At 40.2% G+C, this 13,864-nt stretch overlaps 1 protein-coding gene across 2 annotated transcripts; it reads right to left on the bottom strand.

Annotated features, from left to right (window-relative positions):
- Positions 1 to 542: 542 nt before the first annotated feature.
- LOC109993033 (early endosome antigen 1) lies at positions 543 to 13,728 on the bottom strand. 2 transcript variants are annotated; one of them, XM_029279703.2, is made up of 18 exons: positions 13,390 to 13,728; positions 12,584 to 12,780; positions 12,016 to 12,160; positions 10,307 to 11,131; positions 8,914 to 9,411; positions 7,417 to 8,805; positions 6,753 to 6,902; positions 6,404 to 6,520; positions 5,853 to 5,975; positions 5,667 to 5,723; positions 5,013 to 5,504; positions 4,040 to 4,276; positions 3,174 to 3,891; positions 2,406 to 2,536; positions 2,261 to 2,314; positions 1,989 to 2,153; positions 1,848 to 1,907; positions 543 to 1,664 (listed from the first exon to the last, which is right to left on the bottom strand). In XM_029279703.2, the coding sequence occupies exons 3-16, from the start codon at positions 12,079 to 12,081 to the stop codon at positions 2,016 to 2,018; spliced, it is 4,995 nt and encodes a 1,664-aa protein (XP_029135536.2). In that variant the 5' UTR covers positions 12,082 to 12,160; positions 12,584 to 12,780; positions 13,390 to 13,728; the 3' UTR covers positions 543 to 1,664; positions 1,848 to 1,907; positions 1,989 to 2,015. The 2 variants fall into 2 exon arrangements, with proteins under 2 accessions (XP_029135536.2, XP_029135537.2); XM_029279704.2 differs by having other exon boundaries at positions 1,848 to 1,901.
- Positions 13,729 to 13,864: the final 136 nt, after the last annotated feature.

The raw sequence follows: 13,864 nt of genomic DNA, 5'->3' as shown, positions 1-13,864 counted from the left end.
TTGATCACTGTCTGATTAAAACAGTGGTTCTCAAACTTTTACTGTCATGCTCCCTCCATCAAGATTATGAACATTTCACCATGACTGGTGTCTGCAAACACATGAATGAGTAGCAATTATTTACACTTTCTATCTACATTATATCTACTTGATCTACTTAAAGTATTCAAAGATGAAAAAGCTGACTGTGACCACTCACTGGTCACACCCCACCCTATCCCTGTCATGTTTTAGCATGACTGTGGTCACTCCCCAGTTTGAGAACCACTGAATTATATCCAAGTATCTTAAAATCTTCATGTTCATCGGGCTAAAAATAAGTCAGATTTATATCATTGTTACAATGCATTATTCAGATATTTGAATGGGTTATCAGCAACATATATGACGGGAAAAGAAACATTTCAATTTATCGGAAAAACATATATTTAAAGATGAATCTTTTTTCTTCTCTGGACGACAATGTGTAAATGATCTTTGCTTTGGATTCATGTTAAACAAAACTTCTTTCACCAGTACACATGTACGCACTGAAACTGAAATGTATATTATATCATATAAACATTTATTCTCTGTACAGTCTTTAGGAATCAATGGGAAATCAATATTTTCTTTAGGGTTAGAAAAATACTTTTGCTGCACCATGATCACTTTGCATTCGCACATACAGTACATTAAGTAGCAGAAGAATCTCAGGAGTTTATAACATCGTATAAAACAAAACAAAAACGTGAGCGTGCATAACATCTATCAGTTATTTAAAACAAAGTGTCTCTCATACAAAAAGGCGCACAGAATGTAGTATATTGGCATATTTTTCATAATTATCTCTACAAAAAAATATCCGTGATATTAATGTAATCTTCTAGATATTCATAATGACTGTGTGCAAATTGCAGAACGTAAATAACACCTGGTTTCTGTGTGTAAAGTAATCCCGTAGTCTTATGCAGAGTAAGTCTTTGGAGAGAATCAACTTTTTCCATATTTGGCTTCATGTGGAGTCAAACTCAAGTACAATGACCTTTGAGTACAAATGTTGCGTCGACATCTCAAACAGTGTATGTTTCTTTAAAAAAAAGGCTTTTCATAAAGTGAACGTCTTTTTAGTCAATCGTTCAAGTCACAGAGTCCAGAGAGGCAGATGGAGCGGTACAAACAGGACCTCCTAGTTAACACAGTGTTCAAATGTGCAGCAGGGAAAGACTTCCAAAGTTTTCAGTCCTGTGATGTTATCAACAGTTATGAAAAGTTAGAGTCACAGGCAGATTTTGACAGCATGATTGATCTTGTCTTCAGTTTGCGGTAAAGTAACTCTTCCATCAGTTTGTCAGGATTTGTATAATTGGCGGTTCCTCTTGTAAACATGTCGTCCAATCCTTTAAAGGGGCGTGTCCAGGACTCTGAAACAGAAACTTCTTCCAACAAGGTAATCATCACCTGCTCGTACATGCAGATTATCTGCTTGGTGTTTTGTTTGACATCTTCAGTAAACCGTGGTGAGGTTTGCATGGCCACAGGTCACTTCATGTTTATAGGCTAAACATTACAATGTGAAATGAGTTTTTCTGATTAGTTGACCTCAACCTGAGGTTGACCAAGCCGTGTGACGGTGTCTCGCTCGCTGTCTTCTGAGCTGGAGGTCAGGACGCTCCCTAAGAGGGCTGTGGACGGAGGGGCAGACATACGCAGAGCAGAGGAGAAAATAGATCATGAAACAAGGGTTGGAATAAAAGTTCCTTCAAGGTCTTTTTAATATATTAGCAGCATTATATTAGACTGCACTAATGTGTGACATTTATTTAATTACATTTAATCTAACCCACGGACAAAAAGACAGAACTTACCATTCGGGCCTTGTCACAGAAAATTCATGTTTTCACTAAGAGGTTTCCATTATCCTTCAGCTAAAAAATAATAAAACATTACATTATTAAATGAAGTTATTAATAATAAGTCTAATAAGCTTGTCTAATAATAGTACTTACATGTTGGTTTTTGCTATCCTTTTTAATCTAGTCAGGGCTGTTATGGTGTGTTCTGCCTGAAGTACTGTACAAGGTGTGGACACTGTTTGATCTGAGACCATTAGAGCCCAGCGTCTGGACACTGATCTGGACCGGGAGACTCAGGTTGACATTTTCCAGAATACACTAAAGAATAAAAAGACAAAATATTCAATACATGCTGTTACTGAGTTTGACTTTTGAAGGGTGCACTAAAGCACACAGATGTTTAGGGTGAGCAGAAAATGAGATACCTTGGTGCAAGCTGAGCTCATGACAGATTTGTGGAAGTCTCCATCGACCAACACCTGACAGGTGACAGTCAATTATTTTAGACGGATACATCGTCAAGATTAAAAGTCTATGTGTCAGTTTACAGTTGCGGTTTGTTCTGCTTACCCGGTATCCGTACACAAATGTGCCGTTACTACAGCCAAGCTCGTCTAGCGTTGGCCTCTCCCAGCCAATCAGGAGGCTGCTCTGGCCCACTGTCTTGATTACCTCAACAGAGCAAACCTTGGCTGGAACTCCTGAGGTAATGGGGAAAAGAGACATTAAGCACAGCATGCTATCATTTTGTAAAGAATATTTCATATTGAGTGTACTGTACCATGTTTACAACATTACCATTTGAACAAACTGTTTTATTTATTTTTTTGATTAGTTACAGGTTACTTTCACAATATACCTTTTCTAATTTAAATTCTTCTGTATTAATTAACAAAAAAAGAACTTGCAGCAAAGTGAGCTCACTCACAAATCCAAGCGATTAAGTGAAGGTTTGTAGTTGTGCACTGCAGTGTGATGCTGTATTTGCAATAAACAGGGAAACATTGAAATGCCATCATTTCTGCTTAAATTTCCAACAAGATTAATTCTACAACAAGACATTGAAAAAGAGGATAACCCATTTCTAAGCTGTGTGTAATCCCATTGCCAAAGCAAACAACCAAGAAGTAATACTGCACAATCATTAACTGCAAGATTATGCACGAAAGCTATGCAAAGACCTTGTTCAAAAGTTTCAGGGCATGCAGTTTTATTGTCACATCAATAAAACAACATTTCAACTTTTTATAAAACAACCATTTCTTCTACCAGGATTTTAAGCAGCTGTGTGTTTGCCTTCGTGAAAATTATCTCAATTATTGGGTATATATGCATTACCTGGTTCCAGCCTTGTCGTCTCTGTCTTTTCAGGAGCAGCAGCGGACTTCGCGGTAGACTTGATGGTTCTCACAGGAAAGCAAGGAGCTGACTGAGTCGGAGAGGCAGGAAATACAGGCCCGTCATAGTCAGGGGCAGCACCATTGGTTTGAGGAGGTGTGTTACAATGATTCACCTTTTGGGCAGTTGTGTCTGAGGCAGTGTTTCTTGGATGAGTGTCAGAACAGATTAAGACATCAGAGTCAACCATCGTGGTCCTCTGAGTTAAAGGAGAAGAAGCTGCATGTTTCGCATCAGATATGTCCGTGAAGGCAGCATTTGTCTTGGTCTGTTTTGGATCTATTTTTGTATTAGAGCAACTGCTCGAGTCAGATTCAGCTCTGCTAGGGTCAATGAACAAAGAGCTGGAAAGAGCAGATGTAGTTTTAGATACTCCTGCTTTGAAGTGATGGTGAGTAAACATGTTGGGATTGACTTTAACATGAGCAGACCTAGAGGTAACTGCAGTATAAAGTGTTGTCTTGGCAACAGGTGTGGTTGTCACTGCTGAAGTGGACTTAGCTTTGCTCAAAGCAGTGGTGACTGGGAGAGAGTTGGTGTCTGTTTGATTTAAACTGATGCTCCGCTTTGCAGTCAGAGAGGCCGGTCCCAGGTCTGCAGCTGGAGGAAATGAGAGACATTTCCTGGGCTGCTGTAGGCGTCCTCTGCTCACTTGACCCTTGAATCAAAGAGACACATGAACATATTAATATATTATGGCTTTATGGGTTCTTGTTTAAAGACATCAAACTGCATGATGGCAAATACATAAAAGTAGTGTGATCTTTCATTCATACTTTGACACTAACCCATCATCTTCAGCGTACCTGATAGCTGCTCTTCATAGTCGTCTGCAGTTGCTCATGTAGGTTAAGGATCTTTTCTGGACTGCTCAGCCTCCTGCTCGCACTGACTCGTGTCCTGCAGAGAGCAGTAGTACTCAGTGAGGATCCAGTCGACCTGGAAAGGTCCAGGTAGGATTTTCCTTTGATTTCTGGTTTATGAAATCCTAGTATTTCTGCTGCGCTGGTTTTTTGGATCGGTCCACTGGTTGGGGGACAGAGCTGTGGTAGGAATGAGATAAAGCCGATTATAGTTTTTCTATTAGTTGTTTTTTTTAACTCTTAAATACAAACAATTTAACGTTTATGGTTACTGTGCATAAAGTATTTATAAAAATGTCAAATTATTTTATAGACTCAGAGCCTGGACCACAAATAAGTGCTTTTTCTTGACTTATAAACAGCCACCTGCATGCCAATAAGAAACCAGTAAATGGTGCATATGTGTACATGAACATGAAATGTTAGCCTGCATACCAACGACTGATGACAAGGCCTCTAGCTTTCATTGGTATATTGCTACTTATAAGGTTCACAAGGGAGAAATCTGACAGTAAAATAAACCTGTTTGATGTACATATTGGCATCTGACTACTTTTTAAAAACAGATTTGAACACTTTTAACCCATCTTTTTCTGTTAAATATCTGATTAGGATCGCTATAAGACCTCGTAATTTATAAGAAATAATAATAAGTCTTTTTCAAATTAGATATTTGCTTCTTTGTTTAAATTACCTTTCTCAATTGACAAAAATATGGATGTAAGAAGGGATTGTCTTGCAAAAAATACAAGACCTAACTTCGATGAAGTTGCCCTTGTTGTAATTTTAGTAGTAGTACATAACGAATCATTACTTCCCAAATGTTGCAACCAAAGGGCACAACACATTTTCTTTAAAAGCCAGCAATATGAAATAAATACATTCTGAGAGCAGTTATGTTTGCATATCATCTCACCTTTTCTGTGTCTGTTTGGACACTGGCATGCTCTTGCACAGGGGAGTCTGTCTCAAGTGTCCCTGTAGGTGCAGGTGAGATGACTTCACTGCTGCAGTCTTGGTGATTTTTCGAGGATTCATTGGCGACTGAAGAGATTTCAGGATTTTGTATTTCTCTACATTTACCAGCAGAATCAGTTGTACACATGTTTTGGACCTGCTGATTCAAAAGAGGGGATATAGTGCAGCAGCTCTGATCAGGCGTGAATCCTCTGCTGTAGTCTTGAAGTTTTAAAAGAAACCCTGGTGTAAATCCAGTACTGTTCTCCCGAGTCTTACATCCTGGAGTGAATGCTGCAGAGTAGTCCTGCAGCACAATGTCACTGAGCAGTTCCTCAACCTGCTGCGTGAGGACGGGGTCCACAAAGCCTTGTCTGTTCATGGTCTTAATCATCTGAACCAACAAACTGTTCCTCTCCTGACACTTCACAACCAGGCAAGAAAGCTTGGCCTGTTGTCAGAAAAAAAAAACACACGTCAGAAACACTGTGCTCCTATTTATATGAACTCAGTTTTAACTTAAAGCTCAGTGTAAGTCATACACTGTAAATGAGGGTTCAGTGACAAAAGGACAAATGATGTAGGAACAAAAAGCTCTTTGTGTGTTCTCCACCTTTAAAGGAGCATTGTCCAGATCCTTTGGACTCCTCTTTTTCAGGAGAGCGTCATACTATAAAGAAAATACAATAAAAACACCGTTAATATGAACACAAGAATCAGATTCAATCTTACCAACTCATGAAATAAGTCTGAAATAAACTGCATTTCGTCCCAAAGCCAGCGCTGAATGGTTACCCACCTTAGCTCTGATGTTGTTGTATTGTGTTCTGAGTGAGACTAGAGCAGTGCCCACGTCTTCTGTGCTGTCCTGTCCTCGCTTTAGAGCGATATATTCAGAGTTCAGCTCCTCTAGTGCCACTGTCTGAGAGGTTTTACATACATTTAAGCACACAAACAAACAAACAAACAAACAGGAACAGATCTATGATGAGAACTGATCTTGGTGTAGGTTGGTCTCAATATTAATGCATTAATGTGTGTAGTTGCTCCGGTTTAAGACTGTATTAAAAGTCACAAGGATGAATAAAAGGTGATGCTGAAGATTCTTCAATTCAAACAACATCTCAGTTTAAGAATGTGACAATATGAGCCTTTCATTCAAAAAACGAAAATCTTATCATGAGTTTGCAGATTTAATCAGGTTTCCATAGACATTTTTGCCGTTTTTTTTCTTTTAATCAGAAAAATGAACACATAGAATGGCTATTTGCCAAACTTTTTTCTCGTCTGTGTCACATAAAAGATAAGTTGAATTCAAATCTGGTGATAATAAAAGCGCCTTCACCTTACCTTAGCTTTGAGCTGAGCTGTCAGCATGTTGTGTTGCTCCTCTATTTGTGCCTTCAGTGACAAAGCTTTAGTCTTCTCCCTGACCACGTCTGTCACTTTACTCTGCAGCTCGTTCACCTTCAGCGACACAAACACTTGTTAGCGCCAACAGATAAACAAGAGACAGACAAAGTAAACAGACACACACACTGACTATTAACTACTGGAGGGCTTCTTAACATTATGTGTGTATTTCAAAGGTATGCTGCATGAGTCTTTCTGAACTGTACATGTGGTTAACAGTGCAGGAGACAAAACACGATTACAGTATGTCCAATGTCAATCTAAAAGGAATGATCGTGTGTAATACCTGGGTCTTTAGGCTTTCATTTTCCATTCTGGTATCTTCCATCTGATTGGCTATATCTGTCAGCCATATCAGATTGTCAGCTTCTTGGGCTGCCTTTCTCTCGTCCTTCTCGCTCCTGACCTCCGTTTGATGCATCTCATTGTGCAGCCTCTGGGTCCGAACATAACACAAACATAACTATGAACCTCGTATATGTAAAAAAAATAAAGAAGAAAAAAGACACAGACAAACAGAAATCTGAAATGTGTAATATGTTTCAGATTGAGATAAACACGATATATATTTAAAATGTAGAAATTGTATTTATATATCCACCCCTCTGCTGCTACAGTTATCAGTTTGATCACCAAAGTGCACTTGTGACCTCTACACATCTTGGTTTGCAACAAATGTTGTTTATAAAAAGGGAATCTGTGCAAACTTACATCTACTTTGCTTTTGCCCATTCTATCTTGTGAGCTCTTTAGTTCTACTCTCAAAGCTTCAATCTCCTGCAGCTGATCAGTTTGCTCCAGTTCATCATCTAACCATGTGATTTGAGTTCACAGGAATCCAAAGTAATGATACACAATCAGCCAAATGTCTCAAAAGTCATTCAAATTGACACTACATACACAAACATTATGCAAACAAAAAAAAAATCATCATTACATCACTCCTATACCTGCATATTGTTTCCTCTGTGGGCTTCAGTCTGACATCGTTGTGTAGCTCCTGTCCCAACAGCAGTTTCATCAGCACTGTTTGTATTCATCAGAAGCTGCTGCTGGTTCCTCCCCTCTGTTTGTGTTTGGCTGTGGCGTGCAGCTTGTAGGCTGTTTCGTTCCTCTCTTAGGCCTTGTAGTAATATCTTTGTTTGTGTTTCTTCCTGTTTTAAACAAATGACTGACTGCTCAATCCTCTCTTTTTCTTCCATTAAACTACAAACTGATTGTTTTAACCTGTCCTGGTCTTCTTGTAAAGTGTAAAATGATTGTTCCATGTCTCTCTGTTCCTTCAGAGACATAAGAGAAGACATTAATCCATCTCTCTCAATCTTTAAATCGAGCACCGCCTGGCTTAACTGCTCCCTTTCTGTCTGTAAACTTTGTAGTGATTGCATGATTTGATCTTTCTCTTCTTTTTCACTCAAGAGAGATTCAAGCAGTGTCTTGTTTTCTGACTTGAGACCAGATAAACACTTCACTAGCTGCTCTTTCTCCTCTTTCAGGTCACTTGTAGATTTTATTAACTGATCTCTTTCATCTCTCAGCCCGCAGACAGTCCTGGTGAGCTGCTGTTTTTCCTGTCTGACACCTGCCAAAGACTGAGCGATGCTGTCTTTCTCCTCCTTCAGCCCCCAAACTGTCCGGGTTAACTGCTGTTTCACTTCTGTCTGTGTTTTGACTGAGAGAGCTACTTCTCTCTGCTGCTCTCTGAGAGAATTTATGTCGTCCAGCAGTTCTTCTTGTTCTGTTTTGAGGCTCTGGACAGAGATGGTTTGCTGGCGGTTCTGGAACAGATCATAGTGATTGATTTGTTGAGGCACTGTAGCTGTTGTTGAATCATCTGGATGTTGATTGGACATCAGCTTTGGTTTGTCCTCTTTAAGCACACTTTCCACCACATTTTCAACAGATTTTTCTTGGTCATATAATTGAAAACATCCTGATAATACAGCCGTGTTTTCAATCTGCAATTGAGATCCACGCAAGTCCTTTTCAACCTTTGATTCCTCCGTATGCTGTCCATTCTCCTCCAGTCTTTGCTGCATCTCCATGATGGTGTTGAGATCATCCTCAGTCTTCTTGGTGAGTTCGGTAATCAAACCTCCATGTTCCTGGTTTTCCTGCTCTAATCTGGCAACATCTGCCTCTAGCTTGTAAATATGCTTCCTCAGCTGTGTATCCTCAGTCTTAATCTTATCTTCTCTTAGCTCAATGTGAGCCAGAAGCTCCTGGATCCGGTCCGCTAAAGCCCTGTTCTCCTGATTGAGAGCCTGGACAAGATCATCCTGAGCAAGGGCGAGACTGGTGTTACTTTCTGCTCCACCACTGGAGAGTAAAGTGTTAATCTGAGAAGGAAAAAGAGCAAGAACTTGATCAGTGACAGTCTGGAAAGTTTGTTTTTGATTTCTTATCTGTGCAAAACCTTAAGCAGTACTGCAACCTTTGTGAAATACCTTTTCTTTTGAAGCGTCCTCTGCTTCTTGTTTGTCTTCCTCTTTCCTCAGTTTTATTTTCAATCGAGTATTCTCTTGAGTCATCACCTGCAGCTGCTCCTGCGTGTGCTGCAGGGCCACCTCCAGGCGATCACGTTGTTCTTTAAGTGCTTGAAGATCATCTCCAAACCCCAAGCTCCTGTAGGCTTCCCTCAGGGCATCCGATTCCTCACTGGGGCTTTCCTCCAGGTTAAGGATCCCTCTGGAGCACCAGGTGCCAATTTTAAACTCATCAACTGTCTCTGCAGTCAAGGACAGTGACTGGAGGCTGGGGTCGGTTTTGGAGCTAATATGGCTGAAGTGCTTCAGAACGTCATCTTTAGGTGACGTGTCTGATTTGGCAAATGGGAAGTGATCCTCTGTAGCTGTCTGTGTGCGCTTTGCTGTAGCCTGGTGGTGAAAATGTGCGACTGCAGGGGAGTTAGGGAGCCCATTTCCCCCATTTGAGGTTCGATTTACCTGCAGAGAGATCAAAGTTGTGGGAAAAAGAGCAGAACAAAACAGAAAGTAATTCATGTAAACATGACAAAGCAATTCAAAATAAAAAAAACATGGTCCCAAATTCTTGCCCCACTTGATGTTAAGATTCACTTGTATAACCATGTGCAATAGGTGGTGGTTATGTAACACTTGAAATCCTAGCAACAGAGCTTTTCTCTTCTCGCTTTCCCCCTTTTTTGCTTAATACCTTCTCATAGAATAACAAGAAGGATTTACAACATTAAGCCAATAATAACACCGCATCAAATATTTATTGAGCCTCTACTTATTTGTACAGACTCTTACTGTCTGGCCCAAACAAAAAAAGAGAAAATAAATCACAGAAAATAACTATCTCTACTACCGGTAATCCTCGACCAATGTATGTTATCATAGATGCTTTATTCTCAAGGACGCATATTTCTATCCCACATATTCCTGGCAATCCTACACACAGTGGTGCTGAAGTGAAAGCAGTTCAATTTTTTTTTTTTTTTTTTATTTTTAAGTAAATGGTTTAATGCTTTAGCAGTCTTACTTTTAAACTACATGCGGAACGACTGGCACAGAACACGTAAAAATGTGTTTCTACAAGCTACACTGAGACCAGACAAATGTTATAAATGTTTTCTGCTGAAGTTTAAGTACTTTAAACCATATACGTAAATAAAATAAACTAATAAAGAAGTTTAAAGTGAAATCTTCTGGACCTTTTAGAGAAGTCTGTGACTCCACATTATCTGTGTTTTCTTGTTTTACTCGTCTCTCTTTTGTCTTCTGTTCTTTGGTTTGTCTTGACAAAACAGTTCTTGATATTACTGACAATAGCGGATACAATAAATTGTTTTAATAATGATAAAGATGTTTTACATACTTCTTCAGAGCTCAACCCTGAGGGATGTAGAATACTGGAGGGCACAGGACAATCAGCAGGGCTGCAGCTGGGCGAGCTGGTCCCGGGGTCGAGACACGTGGACTCAGCGTTTTCAGATGACTGGCAGGATGTTTGGTTAGCTGCATCTCTGACGACCTGCAAGAGTCTGTGGTTCTCCTCTCTCAGCTCTTCCACCTCCTCCAATAAGAGGCTTTCACAATGCTTCAGCCGATTCAACTCGACCTTCATCTCCTCCACCGTGCAGCCCAAGAAGTGACTTTTCTCCTGGGCCCCCTGGAGCTGCTCCATCAGCCCCCTCCTCTGTGTCATCCCATGCTCCTCTCTCTCCAGCAGCACCTGGAGATCCTCCTGTAGGCTCAAGATGAAGCCTTGTAGCCTGACTTCATTTGAGTTCTGATTTTCTTGTATGTTCTTCTCTGTCTTACCATTACTTGGCTGCCATTGCTTCCTCTTCTCCTCCTTTCTCTCCTCCTCTCCTTCACCCTCTCCTCTCATGGGAGGTAGCCTCTCCTGTTCTTCCCAGCGTGTCACTGTCCCAGCAGTGATTCTGACTGCACTTTTCCCCGTTATGCCAGTGGCGGCACTCACAGTCATTTCCAGGAGCTGCTTTTCTAAAGTGTAGATTCTGTTTTGCAGGGTCTGCTCTTTGTCCCGGGCCAGGCTGAGCTTTTGCTGGAGTTGGGTTTTAAAGGTCTCAAAGTACTGGGACTGGCGACTCATCTCGTCCTCTTTGGCCTTCAGCTGCCTCTGACAGCGCTGCAGCCGCTCCCTCCAAACCTGCTCCCCTCGCTCCTTGTCCTGAGTCTGAGGAGAAAAGAGACAAAGATGGGGAAAGACAGAAAATATTACAATCTGAAATACAATAGTGGAGTCTGGAAAACTATTCAACACTGGTAGAATATGTCTAAAACATGTCATAGTATCTATTACCACTGTAGTCCTGACTGTGTGAGAAACACAGGGAGTTTTTTTTGGAGTTTGAATTATTTTTATCTACAGAACCTCTACAGTGTCATAACTTAAAGGCATGACAGATATACCCAAACAAATCTCAAAGACTGAAAATAAACAAAATATAAATTGGAGAAGTGACAGGTCTCTTTGTTTCAGTTTTTTGGGGAGGTTTGCTAAATGTATGGCCCTTCAGAAGTCAACCCAGAAAAAAAAATAGATGATGTCACCAAATAAGCATAACTTTATGAAATAAGAATTGATGTGATAATTTTAAAAAAATTCCACAGATGTATAATAAACACAACATGTCACATGTCGCTTAATTTCAACTTTTCACAACTGTTTACCATGAAAGTTCAAATAAAAGGTAAAAAATTGAATACACAAATGTGAACAGCCTCTGAGAAGATGTTCCTTTGGAGATGCTTGATGGCCTAGAGGTAAATACATTAGCAAGCAAAAACCTGTAGCAAAAAAAACATCAGCACTGAATAAAAAGGTATTCAACTTTTAATAATTAAGGTAAACAGCAGCAGAAGGGAACAACATGTAGACCCTTTACCATTTATTCCTCCTATCCCTGCACACTGAACACGCATTTTAGTCTAGATCTGCTGTTGGGGTAATTAAAAACCTGTGTGACTAAAATCATCTTGCAAGATTCACACACCCACTACACTCTTCATGTTAGAGGTCATTGCCTGTTGATAGATTTAAAGATCCTGAGCACTCACCATCGTCCTGACCTCCTCCCTGAGCATGTGGAGTTTCTGGTCCAGCCTCTGGGATAAGTGTTGCATGCTGAGGAGTTGGGCGACAGAGGCTAGCTGGTAGAGCTGCAGCAGTAGACTCCTCTCTGAGCTCTTCAGCTCTCTGATCCTGACTCCGCAAGACGGCACAGACAAGATCACATGACATCATCCGATTAATTTCCCGTGAATTTTAATACCAACACTAAGCAGGATGGTTAAATATCTTCCAAAGGCAATTCATCTCAAAATCTACAAATGAGATTCAGTTTGATCCTTCTAATGTCAGAAAAGATGGAAACAAATGTAACTCCTGGGTAGACAGCAGCAGCAGCAGGAAGCTTGCATGCAAGTGTGCTGCACAGTCAGGTGCGTTTGATATGTGATAGCACCTTGCCCAAAAGTGCGTATATAGTGGCAGGTAGGTGTGTGTGTCTGTGTGTGTGTGTGTGTGTGTGTGTGTGTGTGTGTGTGTGTGTGTGTGTGTGTGTGTGTGTGTGTGTGTGTGTGTGTGTGTGTGTGTCACTGGATCTGCTCTCCTCCAGTCTCTCACCTGTTCCTAAGGTACTTGTCATTCTGGAGGGGGCTGCTTCACTATCTCAGGACCTTCACTCTGTTGCCTAGTTCAGATGGTGGTTTGGTCTCATTGAGTCCATTACTGTGGTTCCAGAACTGCTTACGGTACTCCTCCTGTCTGATGAGGTCATGTGATCCTCGATTGAGTATCCTGTGGATATCCAGGAGTTTCACCTGTAACATGGTGTCAGATTTAGTCAGCAAAACAATACTGTACATTTTTACACAACTCCCCTGAAGTGCTTTTTTTTTTTTTAAGTACAACGAAAACATTTCAAACACACATACATTGGTAAAGATAGACATATATGAAGATACACAAACACAAAATACAGTCATCTATAATTCACCACGTCAACAGCTTGGTAGCAAGTAATCCAGTACAGGTGTCTCTCAGGTTACCACGCCCCCTAATCATCCTGTTTCCCCCTCTACACTCTCTGCCACATTTTACAAATACTATCATCCAAAAAAAAACAAATTCTATTTTTTAAATGTTTTAAATCTATTTTAAAACATGCTCACGTGGTTGTTCTGGCAGAGAAAGAGGTTTTATCTGCTGTAATCATAATCATGCTATGTTCATGTTTTTTTTTAAATTTGTGTAAGAATGCAACATTCAGGATAACCTTGAGTAAAGTAAAAGTAAAATCAGAAAACAATAATAATTGTCTGTTTTTGAGTAGTAACTCTATTGACTGTTTTCCAAAACACTTAAATCCATATAACCTTAACGATGTGTACGAATGGTATATATTTTCAAAGGTAAACTTAAATAATAACCTGATTTTTAGCTCCGCTTATCACAGCTATATCTCCTCAATGCAGTCATGAGCTTCCAATAAGTTCAGCTTCGGCTCTGTGAACTTGGTTGTGCTGTTGTTTCCTTGGATACGGTACAGACACTGGACTCTGCCAAAATCCTTTATTTCCAGTTGGCACTCTTCTTGCTCAGTTCCTCGCTCGGCCATGTACTTTTCACTCCTCTTCTACTCCCTCTCTCTCTCTCTCTCCCCTTTGTTTGATTTTCCAACCGGGCATTGCTTCATTTCAGACTGTGGCTCTTCTCCCTTTAATAAATCCTCTGATTCAGAGTTTTCTCTCAGTATATCTGTGTTAGCTTCTCACAGAGGAGTTATTTTGTTCCAGGTCCAGGAATATCATCAGTAAATGTTATTTATAAATAAATATCACTTTAATTTCATGTCTATCAGGTTATTTATCACAATTTCAAATGCATTCCAGGTAAGGTTCTTCT

The sequence above is a fragment of the Labrus bergylta genome, chromosome 9 (assembly GCF_963930695.1).
Source record: "Labrus bergylta chromosome 9, fLabBer1.1, whole genome shotgun sequence".
NCBI lineage: Eukaryota > Metazoa > Chordata > Actinopteri > Labriformes > Labridae > Labrus > Labrus bergylta.
The sequence above is the reverse complement of the archived record's forward strand: the minus strand, read 5'-3'. Positions and strand labels throughout refer to the sequence as shown.